We start from the raw sequence: 24,564 nt of genomic DNA on the forward strand, positions 1-24,564 counted from the left end.
CAGAAAGACGAGATCCATTAATCTTCGCGGATTTTTATTCGACACACATAAAAGAGCCACGCTGCCATCGGACAACCAGTGGACATCATTTCTGATAACCAAGCAGTATTGCAAAGTTGCAAAAGCGGTGCAGCCACTATGCCATTCTTAGGCTACAATCTAACCCTGGAATTACGCCGGGAGCTGGAGGGGACTCGCGCAGAGATCGCCTGTCGCGGAACAGATAACTACGGCGAGAGTATCAAGTCCTGGAGCGACACATGCCAGAAGGAGGCTGTAAGTTATCCCACTCCGAAACTTACCGAGTTAGGGTTGCTAACCTCCACAGGGCGCAGTCGTATACGTTACCACGACAGAAGAAGTTTCCATCGTCATCGCGTTCGCGCGAAAACACCACATCGAGTTCGTCGTCAAAGGCGGCGGCCATTCCACCGGCGGCGAGTCCGCAAGCCACGGCGGCATCGTGATCAGCCTGCGCAAGATGCGCAAGGTTTTAGCGGACCCTGCGTCGGAGACCGTCTGTGTTCAGGGCGGCTGTACCTGGGACGAGGTGAACAAGGCCACGGCGCCGTACAATTTGGCCGTGGTAGGGGCCACCGCGAGCCAGACTGGGGTCGGGGGATCAACCCTGGGCGGCGGATACGGATGGCTGACGGGGCGGCACGGGCTGATCATTGACAGTCTTGTCGGGGTGAGGGTTGTGTTGGCTGATGGGAGTGTTTTCGAGGCGTCGGAGGACGCTCATCAGGATCTATTTTGGGCCATCCGTGGTGCTGGACAGGCGTTTGGCGTTGTCACTGAGTTTACGTTTCGGGCACACCATATCCCTGACCAAGTCTTTGGGGGATTACTGTATTTCTCGGTCGACAAACTTCGCAAGGTTGTCGAGTTTGCGAACTGGTTCGACGAGCAGCAGGATGAAAACAGCGGGTTCTTCTTTGGATTCAGTGTCCCTTCGCTCGTGGATGAGCCTGTGATCACGGCTGTACTCTTCTACAACGGCACGAAGGACAAGGCTCACGAGTTCTTTGCCCCCCTTCTCTCGCTCGATTCCGTGACCAATACGACCGATATGATGTCCTACACAGAGCTGAGCCAGGTAACGAACATCGAGCCAATCCCCGAAGGCCGCAAGTGTTTCGGCGGGACTCACATCAAGTTCCCACTCGATGAAACCCTTGTCAAAGAGCTCTGGAATGTATTCAGCCAGATCACAGAAGATTACCCACTGATGGGGAATAGCGTATTAGCCTTTGAACTGCTTCCGTACGGCAAAGTTATGAGTGTGCCAGTCGACGCAACAGCCTGTGCGAACAGGGGACGCTTCTACAATGTTGGCTTGCTGCTGTGCTGGCGCGAAGCAGGCCATGACGCAGTGATGGATCAATACAGACAATTTATTATATCCAAGATTGAGCACTCTCAAAAGGGGGATACCGGTGAGGGCGTCGCCGCATACGCCAATTACGCAGGTGAGATTTCAGGACTCATCAGGGCGACTCGGAGAATGACTGCTAACGCTCCAGGCCAGGCCACGACTTCGGCGCCAAATATCTGTTCGGCGACAACTTGCCTCGATTGCAGGAGTTGAAGAGGCTGTATGACCCACACAATGTCTTCCGCAAGTGGCATAACCTGCTTTCGTCGACGGACACGCATCCCGCGTGAGCGTTGCTTTCCGGTCATGCATTCATTTGTGATAGTTTTCCCCAACCTAGGAGTTTGCTGTGCATTAGTATGGGTTAACCATAGGCTCCTTTTTGTACATGTCTTCCACGCACAGGCTATCATATTCTGCTCCCATTACCTTCTGCTCCAGAACCTTTCGCGATGTAGCCGACTCTCGTGAGCATTACTCAAGAGCAGACTGGCTAGCGCCAAGATCCATGCAGACGAGCCAGTAGGACAAGGTCAGGAGGCCGTTGTCAGCGGTAAGGGACTGAAGAATCTGACAGGGTGCTCATAGACGCCGAGCAGGAGCTGCATCCATGGATGGATACGGCAGCGCCGAGATTCTGCAACCCAAGGAACGAATTGAGACGCTGAGCTACATCTGGTCTTAACATATAGGAAAGCTCAGATATACTGTCGGTCGAGGTCTGTATCTCCGTGTCTGCCGTTCCCTCCTGGACACGGTGTATGGTGACTGCCGAATTGCTCTGGTCTCAACTCCAGTGAAGGGGTCATGGGGTTAGCTTTTCCGCCTCTGATACTGAGAATGTTTGGGGTGATTGATCGTCGTGGTCTTCTGATCCTGTGCAGTGTATATATGGGGTGATGTGACGGTATCCGGGAAGATCGATGGAATTGTAGCACTACCACCGTTGGGTAACGCTCGTGTCCTTGGTTTGAGAAAACAAAGACCACTCGCAAGAAGACTAGTACTGTCTTGTAAGAGAATTGATGAGCAATGGAGGTAGAGAGGATCAAAAAAGGGAAGTATACTTGAGGGTTGTATTCCTCTTCCCGCCTCTAACTTCAAGCGACATCTGCTGCCTCTGCAAGAGCCACGGAGTGTGAGACGAATACTGTACTTCAATGACTTGAAGGCATGCAACGGAAATGGTGCGCTGGCAGCCTGTCGTTCTCTGCATGACCCCGACGCTGAAACAGAGCGCATGCGAGGTCCAGCAGCCGATATTAAATGGGCGCTTCGGCATACCGCCGCAATGCCATCATGATTGGCATTGAAGATAGCTATCTCCAATGAGGTTAGACCAAGGAGATCAGATCGAGCTCCAGAAACTGGATAATTTCCCGCTGCTCAGGAAAAGCGCCGGTGTGGATCCGGCCGCGATCTCTCCACAACAAAGCTCATTATCAATGCTGGCCAAAAATAGCAGACACTCATTGGAGGCTGGCTTGCTGCCGGAGTTAGCTGCATCGGAGGAAAGCTCTCCAGGGGAACAAGAAGAAGGCCAGTCTCCCCTCTGCAGGCTAACGCTCTTCGGGCGATCCCTAAGCGCCGACCTGGATATTCTTAGATCTCCGGGGAATTCTTCGCGAATGAGCGTTTTCTTCACCTGCAGGACGGGCCAATCACAGCCCAGATGTGCCTCTGCTCTGTCCAACCCCTGTTTGCCTCCCCTGATGAGGACAAGCTGAAGGATCCATGGAAGATTGCTTGTCAGCGCAAACCGAGTCCAATGACGGAGCTGGACGAGGCCGGATCCTCACAGGCGCTTTCCCGCGGCCTCTCACTTGGTGCTGTTTATAGATCCCACACCTGGAGTTTCGGATAGAGCAGATCCCTGTCGCTCTTCTTTGCATGGTCGTACCCGCCGTCGTGCAGAAGGGCATCACTGCCGTTTCTGGGTATATAACCATCGGCCTGCACCTTCAACTCTGCAACCTATCTTCAACTCTTCAACTGTGCCAATTCATCTTCTGCTTATTAGCTTTTGCTTGCGTTTCCTTTGTTAGCAATTTGATACCCTGGTGGTCATCGTTTTCCTTTGTTCTCTCGTTCGGACTCTCTCCTCGACCCTCCCCCAGAGTCCGCCTACTTTCACATCCTGCTTGTTAATTATTCTCGCTCTTCGCGTTGAAAATTGGGTTGACCAGCATCCGGAATGCACTCGATCCTCTTCATCACCAGCTGCCTGGCGGCATACTCTGCCGCTGCGCCTGTCTTCAGCAACTTTTATGACTTCTCAGACGACATGGCTGAATTTCTGGGCCGAGTGAGCCAGCACATCAATGGACTCGACGGATTCTTGGGCTCATTATCCTGCGACCGCTCTTCAATCACTCTTCCATCCTTTGCCTCCGGTCTCCCAGCCCCTACGGGTCAGCACCCACTCTACGTCGCACTCGGTCGAGGCACCCAGGTAAGCAAGCATACAGCCCTTCCAAGCAAATAACAAACACCAACCGACTAACACTCTCAACAACAGAACTACACCTGTGCAACATCAACTGCCGACTCAGAGCCCGAAGCCATCGGCGCCGTGGCCCGCCTCTACAATGCCACCTGCTCGGCAGCCAACTTCCCAGACCTGATGGAGCTTCTCCCGGCAATCGCATACAGGATGAACCTCCCCGCCAACGAATACGACCCCTTCCCTCCTACCAACATGAATCTAATCGGCCACCACTTCTTCGAGGGAAAAGTCCCAGTGTTTGATCTCGACACAACCCCCAGCCGGCAGCTCGGAGTCGCAAAGGTCAAGAAGGACGCTGATCTCGATGCTCCCGAGTCCGCGGTTCAAGGCGGCAATGGGGCTGTGGCTTGGCTCTATCTCAGCGCTACTGATGGGACTGTTGGACGGTTCTCGAGTGTCTATCGTGTAGATACGGCAGGTGGAGGCGCTCCCAAGACGTGTGAGGGCATGCCGGAGTCTTTTGCTGTTCAGTATGCGGCAAACTATTACATTTATGGGCAATAAGATTCCGCGTTTGAGTTTCCGTGATGGTTCCTATGTATAGAATTAATCCCTCGAAGAATACCAAGTCTTGAGAAGTAAAACGCCGCAATATCGTTTGCCTTGGAGCGCTCATATACACAGGTGTAGCGAACACACCATGGATTCACCATGGACCCCGCTGTCCTCACTGCCGGGAGCTCGTTCACACCGTTCCCGCCAACATTTGACTAGTAAGTAGCGTAGCAGACATTTTCCCTCGTCTTCCATCGCCCGAAGACACCCATTTCGCAATCCAACGATATCGTATTCAACCTCACCAATACCAAAATAAAATTATAACCAAACATAACGCCGATTTAGGGAGCACACGAAATGTTGTATCAGTGAAGGTTGGGAACACAGAAGAAGCTCAACCACACGTGACCTCGTCTGGAGGAATGTCACATGATGATCAGTTCCCACAGCTCTGATAGTGGGCTATACCACAACTAGACTAGCGTCTTTAGATTTTCGAAAGATCCCAAACTGTCTCTCGAAAAAACTTGTCCGCAACAACGACGAGCTACGCGGCCTCGACTGAACCCTGGCAAGCAGATCGGGCGCGAATTATCTGTAAATTCCGCAATCATCAACCTACCGCTTTTTAGTTTCGACGGTTTCCGCCCTTTCGAAGTCGCTCGACCGACAGTTAACACCCACTTTTCCTTTCTCGCGGCCTAGCTTTTACGGCCGATTACCAGCCTCTCTCTGTGCGGCTGGGGATTTCTCGACTCGAAAAATATCGATACATATCTTATATTATTTGACATAATGGCATTCGGTGGCCCTCGAGGAGGTCGCGGTGGTGGATTCGGTGGTCGCGGTGGTGGTCGCGGTGCTCCCCGTGGTGGTGGTGGTGGTGGTGGTGGTGGTGGTGGCCGTGGCGGTGGACGAGGTTTGTCATGACCGATATACTCCCGACTGGGATACTGGATGGCTTTCTGGCTACTTGTACTTGTTCTCGCTTGGCTCTCGGAACAGGCACGAATGTGATACCAGCACCTCCGCCCGCAGTATTCCGTTGAGGCCAAGATCGTTGCTGATTCATTTCTTTCGTTTGCTTGCAGGTGGCTTTGGAGGTGGTGCTCCCCGTGGTCGAGGAGGCGGTCGTGGTGCCCCCCGCGGAGGTCGCGGAGGCCGTGGTGGCCGCGGAGGTGCCCGTGGAGGTGCTAAGGGTGGCGCGAAGGGTGGTGCCAAAGTTATCATTGTGAGTTGCTCTGAATTCGCTAGGACATGCGGCATTCATTGACTCGGGGTTTCTCAAGGAACCCCACCGTCACGCCGGTGTATTCCTCGCCCGTGGTGGTAAGGAAGATTTGCTCGTTACCAAGAACTTGACCCCCGGAGATGCCGTCTATGGCGAGAAACGCATTGCTGTTGAGTCTCCTGCGGATGAAGATGGCGCCGTCACCAAGACCGAGTACCGTGTGTGGAACCCCTTCCGTAGTAAGCTGGCTGCCGGTATCCTGGGTGGTATGGACGACATCTTCATGCGCCCCGGGTCCAAGGTGCTCTATCTCGGTGCCGCCAGCGGTACCTCCGTCAGTCACGTCGCTGATATCGTCGGGCCTACTGGAAACGTCTACGCTGTCGAATTCTCCCACCGCTCCGGCCGTGACCTGATTGGCATGGCTACCCACCGCACCAACGTTATCCCCATCGTCGAGGACGCCAGACACCCTCTTCGCTACCGTATGCTCGTGCCCATGGTCGATGTCATCTTCGCCGACGTCGCCCAGCCCGATCAGGCGCGTATTGTCGGCCTGAACGCCCATATGTTCCTCAAGCAAGAGGGTGGCATCCTCATTTCCATCAAGGCAAGCTGTATCGACAGCACAGCCAAGCCAGAGGTCGTGTTCGCGCGCGAAGTCCAGAAAATGAGAGACGAGAAGGTCAAGCCCAAGGAGCAGTTGACCCTGGAGCCCTTCGAACGAGACCACTGTATTGTCGCTGGTGTCTACAAGCGTTCTGCATGAACAATAAAAAGCAGGTTGGTTCTCTTTGTAACGGGTTGCCATTTCTTGTCATGTCTTCATTTTTTTTGTTGCTTGTCCTGGCGTCGAGTGTGCTACGATTTTCTGAAATGTTTGCCTTTTCTTCTTTTTTATCCAATGTCGAGGAATTTAGATGTGTTTCTGGACAGTGATACATCATGTGCGGAGTTAATTTATTCTACGACTTCACAACGAGTTCCATATTGTCACATTCCGTAGAAAGAGACGAGCGTACGCGCTCATCGAGCCATTCTCCCAAGGGCTGAGGCATGGTCGGCGCAGCACACCATTCGCCTCTAGAAATATTGTGTTGGGAGAATGCCATAACCCCATCTCAAGTTACTCATGAATTTTCCGTTCCCGTTCTCGTCCCCAATATCTCGGACTTACGCCGTGCCTCCAACCACGGTCTGGGATGATCAAACCAGCTCGGCAGTCGGACTCTTCCCCGACTGAATTCGCCTTCGGGGTTGCTGCGGTGGACACGTCGTCAAGCTCAACTAATCACAGGCCTTTATTATATGTATCGGCGGATGCTGCGCGTTGGGGGGACGATGCGGCGTGGGAGAATAAATCTTCGGGGTACCCCGCAGGACAGCAGAGCTTAGGAGTGCACCTTTAGTGACTCGATACGAACCATCTCGCTCGGCCGGGGTCACAGCTTTTCCTTACTGTGATCTGTGTTTCGATTTATCTTTTACCCTTCACCCCCTCGATTTAAGATGTCCGTTATCATCACCGGTGCGGGTGGCTACGTCGGACAGGAGCTGGCATCTGCCCTCCTCGCCAGCTCTCCCGACCTCACCGTAACACTCACGGACGTCGTTGCTCCTGAAGTACCTGCATCTGCAGCGCAGCATGCGACGCGGGCAAAGTGCATCAAGGCTGACCTCACCTCCCCCAAGGTCGTCGACGAGATATTCAACGAGTCCAACCGCTACGATACCGTCTACCTTCTACACGGAATCATGTCCAGCGGGTCAGAGGCCAATTTCGAGCTCGGAATCCGAGTCAACCTCGACGCGACCCGGTACATCTTGGACAGGCTACGCATCGTCCAACCGGGCGTTAAGGTCGTGTTTACGTCAAGTCTAGCAGTCTACGGGCTTGCGCCTCCGGGTTTCGTCATCGACGAGACGAACTTCCCTCCCGTGCCGTCATCTTCATACGGATCGCAGAAGCTCATCATCGAGTTGCTCTTGAACGATTACTCACGCCGCGGCTTCCTCGATGGACGCTCCGTCCGGTTGCCCACTGTCACCGTGCGAGCTGGAGCACCGACACAGGCGGCGAGCAGCTTTGCGAGCGGGATCATTCGCGAGCCGTTTCATGGGGATAAGGCGATTCTGCCGGTTAGCAAGGAGGTAGAGATGTGGATATGCTCGCCGTACACGGTTGTGAAAAACTTGATTCACGCGGCGACGGTTCCGAAGGAGGCATTTGGGGACTCGAGGTCGGTGAACTTGCCGGGGCTGAAGGTTACTGTTCAGGAAATGCTGGATGCACTCGAGGAGGTTGGTGGGAAGGAGAGACGCGCGTTGGTGGAGGAGAAGTATGATGCGGATATTGATCGGATTGTGCAGACTTGGTCGCCGCACTTCAACCCGGCGCGGGCGTTGAACTTGGGATTTTCGGGGGATATTCCGTTCATCGAGAATGTGAGGCGGTATGCGAGCCAGTTTCAGTAGACTAGCCTTCATAGATGTGTCGTCAAGTCAAGTTCAAGACCGTCAAAAGATCACCCAGCAACGGTGCAGGCGAATAGGAAAGTGTCGGGATCGAAAAGCGGTTGTTGGAAAAGCGGGTCATGTGATTGGCTGGCGGGCTGGCGAACAATTTGACTCCCGAACTTCAACCTCGCATCTCAACTCCAGGGTTGCCCAGCCTAACCATCCTCCGTTTCTCCCTCCCTCCCCCACGTCCGCGATTTATCCTCTCACAATGGCTTCCCGGCGCCTAGCCTTCAACCTCAACCAGGCTCTGCGCAGTCGCGCCGCCCTGAAGTCCATCCAGCCCGTTAAGCGTGGCTTCGCTTCCCCCGTCGCCCTCCCGTCCACCACCCAGTCCACGACTCTCAGCAACGGCTTCACGGTATGGAAGGGCGCCATTGATGTTTCTATATACACTCAAAGCTTGCTAATTCACACTAGATCGCCACTGAGTACTCGCCATGGGCTCAGACCTCGACCGTCGGCGTGTGGATCGATGCCGGGAGCAGGGCAGAGACTGACAAGACCAACGGAACCGCGCACTTCCTCGAGCATCTTGCCTTCAAGGTGTGTATGACGGATTAGCACCTTCGAATTTGTAACTAATAGGTCGTAGGGCACCAGCAGACGCACCCAGCACCAATTGGAACTCGAGATTGAGAACTTGGGCGCCCACCTCAACGCCTACACATCGGTATGAATCGGAATGGATGGAGCAACCTTGGTGTATCGCAATTAACCTTCTTCATAGCGGGAAAACACGGTCTACTACGCCAAGTCCTTTAACAACGATGTCCCCAAGGCCGTCGATATCCTCGCCGATATTCTGCAGAACTCGAAGCTGGAGCCAGCCGCCATCGAGCGTGAGAGGGATGTGATTCTCCGTGAGCAGGAGGAGGTTGACAAGCAGCTCGAGGAAGTTGTGTTTGACCACCTTCACGCCACTGCCTTCCAGAAGCAGCCTCTCGGCCGCACGATCCTTGGGCCTAAGGAGAACATCCAGAGCATCACCCGCGACAACCTGACGGAATACATCAACACCAACTACACTGCCGACCGCATGGTCCTGGTCGGTGCTGGTGGCATCCCCCATGAGCAGCTCGTTAAGCTCGCTGAGCAGCATTTCGGTTCCCTCCCCAACAAGCCCCCAACCTCCGCCGCCCTCGCTCTCGCTGCCGAACAGAAGCGTCAGCCCGAGTTCATCGGCTCCGAGGTCAGGATCCGTGACGACACTCTCCCTACCGCTCACATCGCCCTTGCTGTTGAGGGCGTTAGCTGGAAGGATGACGACTACTTCACCGCGCTCGTCGCCCAGGCCATCGTTGGCAACTGGGACCGTGCTATGGGCAATTCTCCTTACCTTGGCAGCAGGCTCAGCTCCTTCGTTGAGCGCAACAACCTCGCTAACAGCTTCATGAGCTTCTCCACTAGCTACAGCGACACTGGGTGAGTTTTATTTTCTTTTACCCGTAGATGACTCGGACTAACATGCCTTCCAGTCTTTGGGGTATCTATCTTGTCTCCGAGAACCTGACCAACCTCGACGACCTCATCCACTTCGCCCTCCGCGAATGGTCCCGTCTCTCCTTCAACGTTACCGCCGCTGAGGCCGAGCGCGCCAAGGCCCAGCTGAAGGCTTCTATCCTCCTCTCTCTCGACGGTACCACCGCCGTTGCCGAAGACATTGGTCGCCAGATCATCACCACTGGCCGCCGCCTCTCCCCCGAAGACATTGAACGCACAATCGGGCAGATCACGGAGAAGGACGTGATGGACTTTGCCAACCGCAAACTGTGGGATCAGGATATCGCCCTGAGTGCTGTTGGCAGCATCGAGGGCATCCTCGACTATAACCGCATCCGGTCGGACATGAGCCGAAACGCCTATTAGATGCCTAACTAGAATATGCGTTTCTTTTGTTCGTCTGCCGATTCCATGTCGCTGTTTTGTTTTGCGTGTGGTGATTATAATAGATAGATGCGGCGAAAGTAGGGGAGATGAAGCGTGTCCTGTACAGTACGCAGCTGTTCGCTGATATATCAAAATGTATTCTTTTGTCACTCTTCTCCGGATGGTTCTGCGAGTGGTTGAGGTTCCTGAGTACGTCGTGCGCACTTTAGACGTGAGGTATTTACTCTCTGCGATCTTGGAGGCAAGACGCCTTTTGTCTTCTGACTTCCTTGTTCGGTTTGTGGCAGATATGCTCGGTGATGGACCAGGTTGTATTAATTTGCTACTTATATTCCCCCCCCCCGGTGCAAACTTGCTAATCATGGTCAGATTTCCCTGTCATTACTGCCCTGTCATTACTGCACTTTCCTCCGTCAACTACCAACTCCTTAAACAGGCCATCCTGTACTGTTGTAACTGGCAAGCTCATTGTTAGTCCACTCCCACAGCTCATCAACGACCTTCTGATCCGCCGACAGCCCCTTGAGCGCCTTATTCTTCCCAACAGGCTGGTAGTACTGTCCAGATTCCGCCACTTCCACCCCGCTCCCAATCTGTGTCGTCGCACACCACAGCTGCGACTTTGCGCCCCCGTCACTATCGACCGCCGTCGCCCAGACAATCGGCTTAAACAACGCACTCATCAGCCCACCCGCAGACTTGTCCCAGATCTCTGTGGCAACGACCCCCGGATGCGCCGCAAAGGCCGAAATACCGGGGTACAACTGCGCGAGTTTGCGGATGAACAGGACATTCGCGAGTTTCGAGTGCGCGTATAGACTCATTGGGCCGTATGCGTCCGGCCGGCGCATTTCGTCGAGCACGAGGCCGCGCTTCTTCGGGAGGAAGGGCGCGAATGCGGCATCGGATGCTGCCGCGATGATGGGGACGTCCACGTTGGCATTGTCTCGCCACGTTTGCAGCATCTGGGCAGGAGGAGCTGTGTGAGGAGCACGTGGCCGAGGTAGTTCACGCCGAATTGCAGCTCGTATCCGTCCTGGGTTAAGGCGGGAGGCGTGCTCGCGACGCCGGCGTTGAGGAAGAGGAGATCGAGACGGGATGCGCGGTCATTGAATTCCGCGGCGCATTTCTTGACGCTGTCAAGGGAGGCGAGGTCGAAGGTTAGAATGTCGATGCGGTCGTACTGCGTTCCGTTCTTGAGCTCGGCTGCTGCGGTTTCTGCTGCGGAGCGCCGGCGTGCACAGAGGTAGATTCGGGCTGGGTCGTGCTGTGCGAGGGCGCGGATGGTAGCCTTGCCAATGCCAGCGTTGCTTCCGGTGACGAGGATGACCTTTCCCGTCAGGCTGGGGATGTCTGTTGCGGGGGTGAAGGTGCGCTTTCCCATTCTTGAGGATGGCAAGTCGAAGTCACCCCAGAAGATAGCAAGACGAGGAATTTCAGCTCCCGATCGTTCGACGCATGGTGCGTTGGCGCATCCCGTGCCTTATATTCAGAGTTTGGTGGCTCTGGAGGAGTTTCTCAATCGCTCCGAAAGCCGACGTCAACGGCCCAACCCTAGCATTGTTGGGAGTGGTGACAGGCAATGCGGAGTCGTCACTCCCCTGACGGATGATAATGACGGCGAAGATTTGACCGATTGACCGATGGAGGCCATTATTGAGGTCCATGAAAGAATCGAGGCTCATCAGGTTGGCACAGAGTTGTTGCTTAACTCCACATAGTTGCTCCGGAGTCCTCCGGGGGAAACACCAGAAGATGGTGCATGTCGTTGCGCTCAAGAGCTTCACTTTGGCCAGGGCCGGAGATAGCGAAGCGTGCCATCTGAATTCAGTTGCTGCGCAATGGACGTGGTTGGAGACTCGTGGCCTCAGCAGTCTGTCCTTGACATCGTCCGAGGCGAGTAACTATGCGGCCAGGGCCCCATGTATATCTGGAATCTCACACGCAACAAGCCGCAATGCGAAAGATTATCTGTGGTTGAGAAAGGAAGCTCCAACATCAGGAACAGAATCGTGCCACTTCATGCGGGGAATGTAGCATCTATTATAATCTTGCGGTCGGGATTGAGTCTGGGGGCCGTTTCGAACGACGCGAATGCCGATCCACGTTCTCCGATCCTCAACTCTCTCCCGACAACGCAACTCTCCGTTGATGAGCCGGCACAATGGCCCTCTCGCAGAAAGCCCTCGCTCTCGCATGCTCAATATGCGCCTTAGTATCCCTTGGTACCGCCGCATCCGTGCCCGACCACTTCGACTTCATCATCATCGGTGGCGGAACGACAGGATTAGCAGTCGCAAACCGTCTCTCCGAGGTCCCTGATATAACCGTCGCAGTCATCGAAGCCGGTAAGGATGAGGGCAAGAACCCCAACGTCACCAGCGTCGAAGGGTTCGGTGGTAGTACGGGGGTCAACACGCAAATTGACTGGCTTTATGCGACAACGGAGCAGACGCATGCGGGGGGGAGAGTCCTCGATTATCATGCCGGGAAGGCGTGGGGTGGGACGAGTACGATTAATGGTTTGTTTTCCTTTCTTTTCATACAACTAGCCGTCGGCTGACTGCGATGGTAGGAATGACATACATCCGCGCGGAAGATGCCCAGATCGACGCGTGGGAACGAGTTGGAAATGATGGATGGAACTGGGAGAACTTATGGCCGTATCACCTGAAAAGCGAGCATTTTGAAACACCCACACAGGCACAACTCGCCGCTGGAGCATCGTACGAGGACGTGTACCATGGCCGAAACGGTCCACTCAGCGTGGCATACCAGTACGGCCTTCATAACGGCTCGTTTGCCTCGCTGGTGAACGAGACCTGGCAGCAATTTGGGATCCCGCTGAACGAAGATGTCAATGGGGGGAGCCTGCGCGGGTTCTTCGTATGGCCGCAGACACTGGATCGCGAGGCGAATGTGAGGGAGCACGCTGCGCGAGCTTATTATTATCCTGTCCAGGACAGGTCCAATCTGGTGCTGCTTCGGGGGCATGTGGATAGGATTCGGTGGGCAGAGGGGAACGCAACCAAAGCGTTGGCTGAGGGAGTGGAGTATACCGCGCCAGATGGGAGTGTCAAGGCTCTATATGCGGATAAAGAGGTAATCCTCTCCGCTGGGTCTGTTCGATCCCCGGCGATTTTGGAGCTTTCTGGTGTTGGGAATCCAGAGTGCGTGCACCCCGTAATATTCCTGCGCTTTCCTCGCTAACTTCAACAGGATACTTGAGAGCCTCAACATCCCCGTCAAGGTCCCCCTCCCCGCTGTTGGCGAAAACGCCATCGACCAGCCGAACACCTTCATGACCTACACCAGTAACTCCACCTTCACCGGAATGGTCCCCTACGTAACATACATGACCGCATCGGACATCCTCGGCTCAGAAACCGACGCCGTAGCCGGCGAAATCGCCGCACAGCTCAAACCCTGGGCCCAACAAGTCGCAGAGGAAAGCAACAACGCCCTCTCCGCCTCCGCAATCGAACACCTCTACCAGGTGCAGCACGATCTCATCTTCACGCAGGACGTCCCCTGCGTGGAGATCCTGACGACAGCAATGGGCGGGAATGTTGGGTCGGCCTTCTTCGCCCTCCTCCCGTTTTCACGGGGGAGAGTGCACATTTCGTCCGCTAATCCGGCCGCGTATCCGGCTCTTGATCCGAACTATCTCATGGCATACTGGGATCTCGTGCTGCAGCGCACGATCGCGCAGACGGTGGCCAAATTCTGGGAGACTGCTCCCGTGAACTCCGTTGCTGGCGCGAGGGCGCAACCGCCTGTTTCGGATTTACCAGCTAACGCTACAGATGAGGAGTGGGATGCTTGGGTTGCGAGTTCGTGTAAGTAGAAGCCCCCGCTGCCTTATCCTCTGTCCTCCTGGTCAGTTCAATTCTCACGCGTTGAATAGTCACCGCGAATCATCACCTCCTTGGTACGGCGGCGATGCTCCCCGAAGAGCTGGGCGGCGTAGTCGATCCAACGCTCGTTGTCTATGGGACGGAGAATGTGAGGGTGATCGATGCCTCTGTACTTCCAGCGCAGATTAGTGGTCATCTGACGAGTATTCTGTATGCGGTTGCAGAGCGGGCGGCGGATATTATCAAGGAGAATCTGGGGAAGCAGAGAGACACTTAGCACCAGAGGGAGAGGTGTGTTCCATCCATCTATGTGCACCTTGTAGCTAGAATGACGAGCGAGACAAGAGATCCCCCGCATCTCCAACTGCCTTGACTCTGTCGGGGTCTTCGCCGTGCTCCCAATGAGCAATCAACCGACACATATACCCACCCTGCTTGGCATGCCTCTGGTCCTTGGTGGAATCTCCAGCGCCTTTTCCAGGCACACCACGGGTCCTCTCCGCAATGCAGATCCTCGCACTTCATACCCCAGTTCATCCTGCCGTCGGGTAAAGACCAGCATCTGCTCCGGTGGTGCCCCACCGGAGCACACCTCCCGAGATCTTTATAAAATGGTCCAATGCAACAGGATGACGAGAGTAAGAAGTCTCCTCTTCGCGTGCTCGCTCTCGCTCTCACAACCATGAAACTAAATGGCCCTGGTCTCCTGTCACTCGCCCTCTCCGCCGAGCTCATAGCAGTAGCGGCGGCGGAGGCGGCAACTGTCGACGCCTCCACCACAACGGGCAAGGCCCAGTTCCTCGGCTCGAATTTCATCTACGGGTTCCCCGACAACGGCGTGGACGCACAGACGGCCATCCCAGACCATTTCCTAACGGATATCAAATTCAATGCCTGCCGCGCGGGTGGTGCGCAGCTCCCCTATGGAGGCTGGGCGTCTGGCGGGTACGACGAGTATATCGGGCGGTTCGAATCGACGCTTTCGAATTATCGCTCGACGCGCAAGTATGGCGGGGACTTTATTCTGTTGGTGCATGACCTCTGGGGTGCGGATGGGGGGTCGTCGGCTGATGCGCTCTTCCCTGGGGATAATGGAGATTTCGGGGAGTTTGACGCCTTTCTGGACCAGTTGAAGAAGGATGTCGAGGACAATGATATGCTGGAGGGGTTGATTCTTGATCTGTGGAATGAGCCGGAACTCGACATCTTTTGGAATCGGCCGTGGGAGCAGTATCTTGACTATTACCTTCATGCTACTGAGGCTGTCAGGTAAGTAGGACTGACAAGGTTGGTTCCCTGTCGAAAATCGCCTCAGCTCACAGACTTCCTCCAGAGAATCCTTCCCCAACACATCAATCAGCGGCCCATCGTTCGCGCACTCCCCGAGCTTGACCAACTCAAACTGGACCACCTGGCTAGAGGCCGTCTCCTCCAACGACGCCGTCCCAGACCGGTACTCCTGGCACCAAATCGGCTCCTGGGAGCGCGAGCCCGACACCACAATCCCGGACCTCCACACCCTCCTCGACACATACGGCCTCCCACAGCTCCCCATCGACGTAAACGAGTACGCCTGGACGACGGAGCAGAACCCAGCGAACTCAGTCTACTACCTCGCCCAGCTCGAGCGGCACGATCTGCGCGGCCTCCGCGCGAACTGGGGCTCCGGCGAGGGGCTGCACGACTTCCTGGCCAATCTGGTCTTCAAGACCGAAGACGGGAGCGAGTACCGCCCGAACGGCGAATGGCACGTTTACAACTACTACGCCAATATGACGGGGGACCGGCTCGCGACTACGGCCTCGCCGGATCTGCAGTTCGATGTCTTTGCGACGAGCTCCGCGGACGGAGTGGTGAAGATCCTTGCGGGCACGAGGACCGTGCTGGGGTCGTATGATATCGCCGTGAGTGGGCTTCCTGGCGACGGTAGCGCGTGGGTTCGCACATACCGCTTCGACTGGGACGGCCCGGCTGCTGAGGTGGAGAGTCCCGTTGATCTGGGGTGTGAGGAATACCAAATCAGTTCTGGACAGGTATGTACATGCTGTTTGCCTGTTTCTCGTAAAGAATGTGCCTTTGACCATATATATACATGGATTAGATCACTCTCACCGTCGAGCCTCCGACAGACTCGACGGCTTTTGCTTTTGAGATTTCCAAGAGCCAGGGATGCTAGTGCCACAGGGAAGCAGAATGAACGCAGATATGCATGCAGTACATATATCAATATCAATCTATTCAGTCTATTTGTTTCCCTGGCATGATGCAGATGCAAAACCCAACAATGCAGAACCAATTTCAAAAAAAGGACATCAATACCTGACCCGATCAAATGCATAAAGCCGCAATCGTTCCTTTTGTCCCACGTCTATTCGAAGAGGCAGAGGCAGCCGCAGCCGCAGCCGCAGGGCGCCTAGACAGAGAGATAGAACTCCCCACCCTGGGTAGACTTGCACTCGGTGTCGATATTGCCGATGTCGCCCTCATACGGACCACACTGGTACTTGGGGCCCGAGGCAATCTGGCCGGAGGCGTCCCCCCCAGGCCCGCGGACGGCGAGCTCGAAGTTCTCAGTGTTGGGGACGCCCTGGGGGAACCAAAAGGAGTGGATACGATCCGGGCAGTAAATAGGGCTAGTCTGGCTTGGGTAGGGGCCGCCCGTGTTCCTATCAACGATATAGATTAGCCGGATTGTCTTGATTTGATTTGGTTTGGGTTGGGTGAGGTGAGGTGAGGTGAGGTGTTGTTGTTGTATGGGAACGTACCAGTATGTGTGGCAGGTGACGGTGGTCATGGGGGTGCCGTCGGCGAGACGCTCAGTGACGTCGATTGTGAAATCGATGCCATCGCTCTCGATGAGGTGCTTCAGGGAGATGTTGCCGACGCTGACGGGGTTGGGGTTTGTGGTTTGGGGAGTGGGCACGGCGAGGGTGGTGCCGAAGAGCGCGAGGGCAGCAGCAGCAAAGGTGGTCTTCATGTTGATGGTTGTTTGGATTCGACGGAGTGACTTGGTAGGAGGAAAGTAGGCGTGAAGAATGCTTTGTTGGTTGTTTTGTTGGTTGTTGAACTGTGATGATGGAGAATCTGGTGGTGCTTCGAAAAGGCCCTTATATACCTTTTGAGATGATTCTTGTCCAGTCTGCTATTATTATTCCTTGCTATATTTACTTCTGCGGCTGTGAATGGATCAAACGTGTCTTAGAAGGACTGAATCCTGCCCAATCCTTCCAGTGCAGGCTTGCCAGCAGGCAGTTCGGGCTTACTGCCGATCATGGAGGAGGTGAAGCTTTGCTGGCGCTTCCTTGCAGGCTTTGGAGAGTATGGGGAAAGAAACGCCGCAGATCAGCCTAATCGATATGCCCAGATGCGCAAGGCCAGCCACCGATCGCAGTATTTCACCTTTTAGGGGGGCGATCTCTTGATGGCAGTTCTCTTGGCTTTCTGGCTGTGCTTGCACCACGATGCCACATTGTGTCCACAACTCGGTGTTACTGTTGTGCGATGGTTCTCCTTGGGTTGCATATCGGGGATCTTGTCTCCTGAAAAATAAGCCTCCTGTGTACTATGATTATCGACATCTTGTTACGAGGGTTGAGGAGCGATGTCAGGTGGGCATAGCTTTTTCCCGACCAAGACAAAGTTATTACTTCATGTCTGGATAGCGTTTCTTAGACGACTATATCACCTGGGTCCCTTCAAGTTTTGCTGACTCGTCCAGAACGTGTGTTTGTTATGTACGGCTCGTAGCCGATTGGAGTAAAGTTATGGTTAGGGTTTTGGTGTTGGCCTTCCGCAGCCTCCTGCACTGCTGAGTCTTGTGGTGACCGTCAGACCCCCAGGCTTGTTCTTGCAACATCATGCATTTATAACGCTAGAACAGCTATGGAGAGCCCTTTCTCAATATCTATTTATAGTTCCTCCCTTGTTGATACCAATATTCTGGCAGAACTGCTATTGAGGTTCAGCATTTCGAACCATCCCTGACCTAGAAAGGTAATGGACGAGTTTTATGAGACATAACATTGGGAGGGTTTAGAAGAAACTTAAATACATAGACTGTGACCTGCCCATACAATATGGAACGTCTGAGCACGAATCATATGTCCCCGAAACTATGCATCTACCTGATGTCATCGACATATCGGCTATTTGAATCTGGAAACCCCAAGAAAGGACCTCGGGATCGAGATCATAACATCAACCTCCGTGGATCTACAATACCACAATGTCCATCATGTCCATCAGCAAAATGACTACCAATCATGCAGACATACAGGGAATCACCGCAGACCACGGTCGCGGCTTCCTTGGCAACCTGACGCCTGATATTGTTCCGCACTATCCTTACCGTGGCAGGGAGGAGTTCCAGAATGACCTCAAACACGCATTTGATACGTTTCACAGAGATTGTGAGTGGTTTATCGTCTCTGGAATCACCCAACACATTTTCGAGTCCGAGTTTAAAGAGCAAGAGCGTGCCCATTTTCCCGCTGGTGCGCCTACGACCGCGAACTAAATCTCCTGCTAATCAGGATGGTGAAAAGCGAGGCCCATGAGGCTGCCTCTAGAGTCTTAGGGTGGATGATAATGAATGCTCTCCAACCGATGGGCTTGGAATGGGCCATTGATATGATCGGAAGTGCCACCAAGTTCGCAGATATAGGTGGTAAGGAGGCCGATGCCGCATGGAGGCCCCGACGGCGTCCTCTTGGCCGATCTCGCGTCTGGCCCAGTGTCGTCCTCCAAGTGGCCTTTTTTGATACCAAGGCAAAGCTTCAATCTGATGTGCGCTATTGGTATCGAGCATCGAATGGAGATGTCAAAGTAATTTTGACACTCCACATTGATCGCCATACACCCCTTATCACTGTTGAACAGTGGGAAACTGGTGACAACAGCAAGCTTCAAAGAACGCAGAGTATTGAGATTTACAGACATGGTCGTCAAAGCAGCATCTCTTGAGCACCGCTGGTCATTGCTTTCGACAAATTCTTCCTCCGCCAGCTGGCTACCCCCGGAGAACAGGATATAATCATCGACCAGGATAAGCTGAAGCTCCTTGCAAGCAGAATCTGGGAGTGTCAAGAGTTTTAGTTGTCCAACAACGACGTGCCGGTGAGCCAGCATGATACCAATAAATCAGGTAAAAGGCCTCTTTATAGACATCAAAGCTAATCTCTCCGGGGAGTGCGTATACGCGTAAACCTGAAAACCAACCTTCTCTAGAACTCTCAGACTCCCCATATTTGCAGGCTTGACAGCGGCGAATAGCTTCTCCTCCTCAACGCACCAGGCACGCGGCAAGTTCCACCACGCCGTGACCACGGCCCTCAGGGCCTCGGTTGCATAACCCTTTCCCCAAACTTCGGGATGGAACATGCACCCCACCGCCGGTGCCGGATATACAGAATTCACACCTGCGGCACCAACGATCCTCCCTCCAGAGCCTACTGCGTTATGGTCTTTTTCCACAACTAGGAAATAGAATAGCCGACTTCCTGCATCGGCTGGGCTGCCAGGTGGAGAGAGGACCTTTTTGCGGATCCACTTCTTTGTATCGTCTGGATTCGTATCCGCGGCTTTCAATCTCCTGACGCCTTGTTATTAGTCTGTGGAGCAGGAAGTAAACAGGGCAGAGGGCACTGAAAAGCGCGGCATACGTACATCCAATCCATGACCTCCTGTTGGCTTCGAACGCGGAACAGACCCGCTGCATCTTCGTCATTGTCCACACGCAGGAGTCGCAGTATCAGGCGCTCTGTATGGATTTCTGCGAATTCTGAAGGCTCTGGGAGTATCACTGCTGTCTCTTGTTTGGGAAACGGGGGGGCTTCTATTGGGTTCATCGTGTCAGAGGTACTGGTTTTGTGACGATTAAACAGATGTTCACACTTCGCTTTTATACCCACCTATTTTGGGACTAGTGTTGGTGTTGACCTAATCCAAATTTAGTTGAATGAGAGCTGGGAGGCTCTTTGACTTTATTCGCCCAACAGCTTCACATTGATTGCAGTTTGGGTTTAACAATGCTTCTTCAGAGGTTTAATCCACACGCATACAAGAGAATTGGGACGGTTTATATTGCCGGCCTTTCTATGTAAAAGACATGGGCACACAGCCACCGGCCGACCTACCATCAAAGCATTTCGAATCATCATCCCCAGGACGAGGTGAGACATGACATATCCATTCTCCAAAAATCCATTCTAACCCAACTTCCCAAGGCAGCGATCAGCCCCTCTCGCGTGACGAACGCAGACGCGCTGCGGCATCACATCAGCGTGCCCACTTTCATCATGTTAGATTCAACAACTGAAAACTGCTCCTTCACGGCCGATAGCTTCGGTTGCTGTCAGTTTCCTGAGGCTACCTCTCGGCGATTCGCAATGATATCTACACCCGAGGACTCTCCCTGCCACACCCAGTCTACCCTTTTCCAAGACCCGGGTTCTCGAGTAGAGTCCTTTGCGCCCGAAAGACCCCGACGATGGCTCGCATTACTATACACGAACCAGCAGATATCGAAAGAAGCCAGTGCAGTGCTATATGGTGTGAACCACTTCGCCGTTGAAGAAACTGGTCCCTTGCAGCATCAAGGCAGCCTCTTGAAATCCTTGGACCGCATTGGACCCGCGAACGCCGGGTTTCTATCCCACCTTTCCATCACCTTCCCGGCCTTGCGGGAGGTAGAAGCGCAGTCCGGAAAAATTGAGCTTGCACAGGCTGGCCTGCAAAATCTCAACCGTCTTCAAACCAAGTGCTCTCGGCTAAGGACATTTGAAACTCTCGTCTACGGCCAGGGTTCCAGCAACCCGTTCCAGGAGGACCTGGAAAAGAACGAGTCCATCCAAGAGGTGTTGATAAAAGTCAACGCGCAGCTCAGAGCCATTGGCACCCTGGAGAATATCACTGTCAAATTCTGTAGTGGGTCTCCTTCCCCGTCCGTGAGAGACTTTCTAAGAGGGCTCGCTTGGGTTGTCTTACCCTATAACAGTGGCCCTTCGTGATGTTGGTTCAGTTTGGATATCCCCCACCGAGTGTAGGTAGTAGAAGCTGGAATGTCCATTAGATGCTCTAACATCTGAATGGCTTGCGGTGCCATAGGATACGCCAACCGTCTTTTGACGTCGTATCCTGCTTAATGGCCCTCTCCGTATGGTTGCGAGCAAAGTTTGCAGCAGGAAGACATACCCGATACGGGGGTATGGTATAGCGCCACCGCTTCCGTAGAAAACATCGAGAAAAAAGGGTCCATGGTATATACGCGAGGCTATTTACAACGGAAGAACTGGGGAAAAGAAGGGACCCTCGTCAACCCAAACGCCGGCAACTGTAAGGTCCTCGTCCTACCAAATAAAAGTACAACCACGGACTATCCCGCATGCTTAAATCCTTCCTGTTGCCAGTCGTCGCCATGAAGCTGTCCGCTATAACTGCTCCCGCTTCCAGCACCTCCATTCAATGTCCCCGCAGTCGCAGCGCCGAGGCTCGCGCTGCTGTGTCTCTCGATCTCCATCGAGCTCATCATGTACAACATCGTGAAAAGAAGGATGTGGAGCGCAAAGCAGTACCCTGCGAAGAGGTTTCGACTTGTCCGATTCGCAAGGATGATTCGCGTGAGCGAGAAGACAACTCGCTCCGGTAGGCTCATCCGTTTATAGGCGCGCGTGGACTCGCGGCCGCGGAAGGCAGCAAATGGCGAGATCTGGGCTTCATATGCGGACTGGTAACGATTTACGGACAGGCCAGACGATGTATCGGCGGACGGATGGATGGATGAGGAGCTTGGCGTGTTCGCATAGGAAGATGCGGAAGTCAAAGCCCCTTGGCCACGGCTGTATGTTGAGACGTATCGTGTCTTTTCGTAGAGGCTGAGGTTGTCTTTCTGCAGGGAGGCGACTTCTTGTCTTAGCGCCTTCACCGTGCTATACAACTTCGACAATTCTTCTTCCAACTCCGCATTTTTCTTCTTAAATCGGTCGCGTTGGGCCTGTATCATCGGCAGGAGGCCGGACCCTCCTCCGACGGGTTCTCCCGCGCGAATAGCTTCCATTGTGCTATTAGACATGGCGGATTGATCGAACCCGGAAATAATCGATGATGTCGGGGACACCGCTCCTCTACGAGACGAGTGCGGATATTTCGACGCATATGTGCCGGCCACGGACATTGCAGAGGGTGGGAAGGCATTGGCCGCTTCCGTTTGTAAGCGGAGTAGGTCATTCTCAAGGGTTGTGGAGAGGTTCTGGGATTTCTCCAGCTCTCCTCTTGTTGTCAGAAGATCATCGCGGAGGGTTTCAAGCTGGCCTTGCAAATCTCGATGGGAGACCCGGAGAACGGTCAATTCATCGGTGAGCTTCTTGTTCCGGCCCAACAATAGCTGTTCGAGAGAACTGTTCCTTCCGCCCTCTTTGGCCTTGCTTACACTGCCATTAGCACCATCTGGGATGTCTCCAGCGTCCTCATCATCGCCAGCAGAAAACTCAATAGACTATAAATGATTAGAGGTTGCTCGCCAAAATACGCTTGGGATCGAGGATATACTTTGATCATTTCCAGCTCACGGCGGATTTCCTCATAATCTGCCACCTTTTCCAATCTGGCCTTAAATTCATCCTTCTCAGCCGTGAGCTTAGTACATTGTCTCTCCGATTGCAAAAATTTAGCCTCCCAAGTATGTCGCTCCGACTCCCGGTCAAATCGGGCAGCATCCAATTTGCGCAATAGCGAGGAGTTCTCGGATTGGAGACGGAGGTATGCGGGGTCGTCGTCTATAGATGTCGACTGCGCCTCCTTTGAATGAGAAACAGCTTGAGCCAGCTCAAGCGTCAATTGCTCGTTTCGTGCTTCCATTTCCGTCAGCCTTAGACTCGTCTTTTCCAACTCAGTAGACACCAGTTCTAGCTCTGCAGCGGAAGCGCCGTGTTGCGATTGGTTGCCGTCTCCGTCATTCTGTCCCAAACGTTGTGAGACTTCGTAGTTTGCTTTCAAATCTTTTATCAGGCGGTCCTGGTTCTCCACTTTCTCTTCCAAGCTCTTCTCCTTGGCTGTCCAGTTGTTCGTTTTCTCGGTTAGTACCGCGGACCACGACGCCTCGATTTCCTTGGCCTTCGAATCCTGGTTCTCTTCCAGCTTCTTTCGCGCGGCCCGCTCCTCTTGAAGGCGTTGTTCTGTTTCCTCTAGCTGTGAAGTCAGCCGGTCGACAGAGTTTTGTAGTTGATCGCGCTCAGAAGTTAATTTGGGGACTGTTTCTTCGGCAAGAACGAGCGAGTCGACCGAGGTTTCGAGAAGGGGATACGGATCCGGTGCCTCCGACAGAGATGAATACAGCTGTAGGAATGCCGAAGAGGACGACTTCCCCTGGTTCGTCAAGAGATCGATGAACCCTTGGTATGCTATCCGGGTTACGTTAACTGGGAAAGTCACGAGAAACTTGGGATGAGGCAGACCAACCCTTCAAGAGACCTTTGTACTCTGCTAGCTTGCCGGCGTCGTCGAGTTTACGGAAGTCTTTCGTCTTCTGCGCGAGGTCTTTCCTCTGCACCAGGGCATCTCGTTGCTCGGCGACGATATCGGAAGCGGTGCTGTCTAGTTTTGCCAAGGTATTAGATAGGTCGATGCCTAGGAGAGCCAGGCCGTTAGCATGCGAAGCCTTCAAAGGCGACCAATTTCGAGTGACGTGGTACCTCTCCAAGCGGCGATGGCGCGCTGGAACTTGCTTGCTCCTTCCGAAAGAGTAACCCCGTGGCCATTCTCAGAAGCATGGCCATCTTGAGTGTCGGACTGGGGAACGACACCCTCCGTGATAGCAAAAGAGTCCATGTTGTTCTTTTTCCTCAACTTCGTTTCCTCCCACGCGCTCGTCGATGCTCCTAGGTATTATTTGCCGGCTTAATTGATCGCAGCCCCATCAAGATCTAGAATTTCCAGCCCGCTGCCTCGAATAATGGCGAACAAATTGGAACAACAAAGGTGCTTGTGAGCTGTGGCATACCACGATGCGGAGGAGGCCTTGAGAGGCCGCGCGGCCCGACAATAGTTCCGGACGCGTAAGCTGAGGCTCGACCTCTGTCTTCCAAGAGGAACACCAGACGGCAATATCGATATTACTGGGCTATTCACAGTTTACAGATAGCATTGCTCGTTGCAATCAGTTGATTGCGAGAAGAGACATCGTTGAGGGTGCAGCGTGGATGTTGGTCGCTCCACTCCCCAAGAATCACCTGCAGGAGATGGGAAGAACTGGGTTTCGTTCACGTCAACTGACAATACAACTTTGGACACAAATATCCATTTTCCAAAGCCATCGCCCCCTTTCATATCAAGCCTGACGCGCTCACTTCCTTATCCTGCTCCATCCTTCTATTCCAGGCACAGAAGAAACGTACCGGTACCTTAGAAATCTAGCTCCACCTGACTCAGCAAGGCTTAACCAGCTGATCTACCCCGACCCAGCTCATGATCGATCGAAGCTCTAAAGCCTCCATACTTCTGGCACCATAGAGCTGGTCTCATCATGGTGTCGGAAGAGGACGGCAGCCCACGCAAGCGGCGCAAGATTGGCTCTCCCAGAGCCACCCCGTATATCTTCCGGCCGCTGTTTGACCAGGTGCCCGTGAGAGCTGACGATGCAGAGGAGGATGGACATATTACCTGCGTGGAGTACTGGAGTGAGCAATTCCCCCCC

At 53.9% G+C, this 24,564-nt stretch overlaps 13 protein-coding genes across 13 annotated transcripts; 8 read left to right on the plus strand and 5 right to left on the minus strand.

The window, feature by feature from the left end:
• Positions 1–138: 138 nt before the first annotated feature.
• On the plus strand, positions 139–1,668 carry BJX67DRAFT_370944 (FAD-binding oxidoreductase; the record flags this gene model as incomplete). Its single annotated transcript, XM_071030998.1, has 3 exons — positions 139–276; positions 329–1,472; positions 1,532–1,668. 3 exons carry the CDS (start codon positions 139–141, stop codon positions 1,666–1,668), a joined length of 1,419 nt encoding a protein of 472 aa, XP_070888364.1.
• Positions 1,669–1,833: 165 nt separating this feature from the next.
• On the minus strand, positions 1,834–2,829 carry BJX67DRAFT_28525 (uncharacterized protein). The gene is made up of 2 exons (XM_071026715.1): positions 2,446–2,829; positions 1,834–2,378 (listed from the first exon to the last, which is right to left on the minus strand). The coding sequence occupies exons 1-2, from the start codon at positions 2,618–2,620 to the stop codon at positions 2,077–2,079; spliced, it is 477 nt and encodes a 158-aa protein (XP_070888365.1). The 5' UTR covers positions 2,621–2,829; the 3' UTR covers positions 1,834–2,076.
• Positions 2,830–3,572: 743 nt separating this feature from the next.
• BJX67DRAFT_379404 (uncharacterized protein) lies at positions 3,573–4,388 on the plus strand (the record flags this gene model as incomplete). Its single annotated transcript, XM_071032558.1, has 2 exons — positions 3,573–3,830; positions 3,897–4,388. 2 exons carry the CDS (start codon positions 3,573–3,575, stop codon positions 4,386–4,388), a joined length of 750 nt encoding a protein of 249 aa, XP_070888366.1.
• A 912-nt stretch (positions 4,389–5,300) lies between these two features.
• Positions 5,301–6,596, plus strand: BJX67DRAFT_348261 (Fibrillarin). Its single transcript, XM_071028642.1, has one exon. The coding sequence runs from the start codon at positions 5,882–5,884 to the stop codon at positions 6,380–6,382; it is 501 nt and encodes a 166-aa protein (XP_070888367.1). The 5' UTR covers positions 5,301–5,881; the 3' UTR covers positions 6,383–6,596.
• Positions 6,597–7,122: 526 nt separating this feature from the next.
• BJX67DRAFT_370946 (bifunctional SDR family oxidoreductase/M16 family metallopeptidase) lies at positions 7,123–9,999 on the plus strand (the record flags this gene model as incomplete). The annotated part of the gene is made up of 6 exons (XM_071030999.1): positions 7,123–8,066; positions 8,275–8,491; positions 8,551–8,676; positions 8,726–8,803; positions 8,861–9,555; positions 9,609–9,999. The coding sequence occupies 6 exons, from the start codon at positions 7,123–7,125 to the stop codon at positions 9,997–9,999; spliced, it is 2,451 nt and encodes an 816-aa protein (XP_070888368.1).
• Positions 10,000–10,448: 449 nt separating this feature from the next.
• On the minus strand, positions 10,449–11,404 carry BJX67DRAFT_379408 (uncharacterized protein; the record flags this gene model as incomplete). Its single annotated transcript, XM_071032559.1, has 2 exons — positions 10,449–10,985; positions 11,015–11,404. The coding sequence occupies 2 exons, from the start codon at positions 11,402–11,404 to the stop codon at positions 10,449–10,451; spliced, it is 927 nt and encodes a 308-aa protein (XP_070888369.1).
• A 390-nt stretch (positions 11,405–11,794) lies between these two features.
• On the plus strand, positions 11,795–14,325 carry BJX67DRAFT_28531 (GMC family oxidoreductase). The gene is made up of 4 exons (XM_071026716.1): positions 11,795–12,542; positions 12,596–13,190; positions 13,240–13,859; positions 13,928–14,325. The coding sequence occupies exons 1-4, from the start codon at positions 12,185–12,187 to the stop codon at positions 14,152–14,154; spliced, it is 1,800 nt and encodes a 599-aa protein (XP_070888370.1). The 5' UTR covers positions 11,795–12,184; the 3' UTR covers positions 14,155–14,325.
• Positions 14,326–14,559: 234 nt separating this feature from the next.
• Positions 14,560–16,053, plus strand: BJX67DRAFT_379410 (glycoside hydrolase superfamily; the record flags this gene model as incomplete). The annotated part of the gene is made up of 3 exons (XM_071032560.1): positions 14,560–15,146; positions 15,211–15,910; positions 15,979–16,053. The coding sequence occupies 3 exons, from the start codon at positions 14,560–14,562 to the stop codon at positions 16,051–16,053; spliced, it is 1,362 nt and encodes a 453-aa protein (XP_070888371.1).
• A 162-nt stretch (positions 16,054–16,215) lies between these two features.
• On the minus strand, positions 16,216–17,063 carry BJX67DRAFT_28580 (uncharacterized protein). Its single transcript, XM_071026718.1, has 2 exons — positions 16,643–17,063; positions 16,216–16,543 (listed from the first exon to the last, which is right to left on the minus strand). The coding sequence occupies exons 1-2, from the start codon at positions 16,852–16,854 to the stop codon at positions 16,291–16,293; spliced, it is 465 nt and encodes a 154-aa protein (XP_070888372.1). The 5' UTR covers positions 16,855–17,063; the 3' UTR covers positions 16,216–16,290.
• Positions 17,064–18,102: 1,039 nt separating this feature from the next.
• BJX67DRAFT_379412 (uncharacterized protein) lies at positions 18,103–18,839 on the plus strand (the record flags this gene model as incomplete). Its single annotated transcript, XM_071032561.1, has 2 exons — positions 18,103–18,370; positions 18,454–18,839. 2 exons carry the CDS (start codon positions 18,103–18,105, stop codon positions 18,837–18,839), a joined length of 654 nt encoding a protein of 217 aa, XP_070888373.1.
• An 88-nt stretch (positions 18,840–18,927) lies between these two features.
• Positions 18,928–19,745, minus strand: BJX67DRAFT_28619 (GNAT family N-acetyltransferase). The gene is made up of 2 exons (XM_071026724.1): positions 19,542–19,745; positions 18,928–19,467 (listed from the first exon to the last, which is right to left on the minus strand). The coding sequence occupies exons 1-2, from the start codon at positions 19,721–19,723 to the stop codon at positions 19,017–19,019; spliced, it is 633 nt and encodes a 210-aa protein (XP_070888374.1). The 5' UTR covers positions 19,724–19,745; the 3' UTR covers positions 18,928–19,016.
• Positions 19,746–19,870: 125 nt separating this feature from the next.
• On the plus strand, positions 19,871–21,067 carry BJX67DRAFT_28622 (uncharacterized protein). The gene is made up of 2 exons (XM_071026725.1): positions 19,871–20,047; positions 20,102–21,067. The coding sequence occupies exon 2, from the start codon at positions 20,174–20,176 to the stop codon at positions 20,882–20,884; it is 711 nt and encodes a 236-aa protein (XP_070888375.1). The 5' UTR covers positions 19,871–20,047; positions 20,102–20,173; the 3' UTR covers positions 20,885–21,067.
• Positions 21,068–21,249: 182 nt separating this feature from the next.
• On the minus strand, positions 21,250–23,699 carry BJX67DRAFT_379415 (CCAAT displacement transcription factor COY1; the record flags this gene model as incomplete). Its single annotated transcript, XM_071032562.1, has 4 exons — positions 21,250–22,368; positions 22,422–23,272; positions 23,331–23,498; positions 23,564–23,699. 4 exons carry the CDS (start codon positions 23,697–23,699, stop codon positions 21,250–21,252), a joined length of 2,274 nt encoding a protein of 757 aa, XP_070888376.1.
• Between the last annotated feature and the right edge of the window lie 865 nt (positions 23,700–24,564).

Source organism: Aspergillus lucknowensis (genome assembly GCF_044049455.1).
Source record: "Aspergillus lucknowensis strain CBS 449.75 chromosome Unknown BJX67scaffold_10, whole genome shotgun sequence".
Lineage (NCBI taxonomy): Eukaryota > Fungi > Ascomycota > Eurotiomycetes > Eurotiales > Aspergillaceae > Aspergillus > Aspergillus lucknowensis.

Excerpts from the sequence above, each read along its gene's own strand:
- BJX67DRAFT_28525 (XM_071026715.1), bottom strand. The coding sequence starts at position 2,620 with ATGCGCTCTGTTTCAGCGTCGGGGTCATGCAGAGAACGACAGGCTGCC. Across the intron at positions 2,379-2,445 it reads AAGAGGAATACAACCCTCAA|TCTTCTTGCGAGTGGTCTTT; the intron begins GTATACTTCCCT and ends AGACAGTACTAG.
- BJX67DRAFT_28619 (XM_071026724.1), bottom strand. The coding sequence starts at position 19,723 with ATGAACCCAATAGAAGCCCCCCCGTTTCCCAAACAAGAGACAGCAGTG. Across the intron at positions 19,468-19,541 it reads CAGGAGGTCATGGATTGGAT|GAGATTGAAAGCCGCGGATA; the intron begins GTACGTATGCCG and ends ACAAGGCGTCAG.
- BJX67DRAFT_348261 (XM_071028642.1), top strand. The coding sequence starts at position 5,882 with ATGGACGACATCTTCATGCGCCCCGGGTCCAAGGTGCTCTATCTCGGT.
- BJX67DRAFT_28531 (XM_071026716.1), top strand. The coding sequence starts at position 12,185 with ATGGCCCTCTCGCAGAAAGCCCTCGCTCTCGCATGCTCAATATGCGCC. Across the intron at positions 12,543-12,595 it reads TGGGACGAGTACGATTAATG|GAATGACATACATCCGCGCG; the intron begins GTTTGTTTTCCT and ends CTGCGATGGTAG. Across the intron at positions 13,191-13,239 it reads TCTGGTGTTGGGAATCCAGA|GATACTTGAGAGCCTCAACA; the intron begins GTGCGTGCACCC and ends TAACTTCAACAG.
- BJX67DRAFT_28622 (XM_071026725.1), top strand. The coding sequence starts at position 20,174 with ATGTTAGATTCAACAACTGAAAACTGCTCCTTCACGGCCGATAGCTTC.
- BJX67DRAFT_28580 (XM_071026718.1), bottom strand. The coding sequence starts at position 16,854 with ATGAAGACCACCTTTGCTGCTGCTGCCCTCGCGCTCTTCGGCACCACC. Across the intron at positions 16,544-16,642 it reads GTCACCTGCCACACATACTG|GAACACGGGCGGCCCCTACC; the intron begins GTACGTTCCCAT and ends TATCGTTGATAG.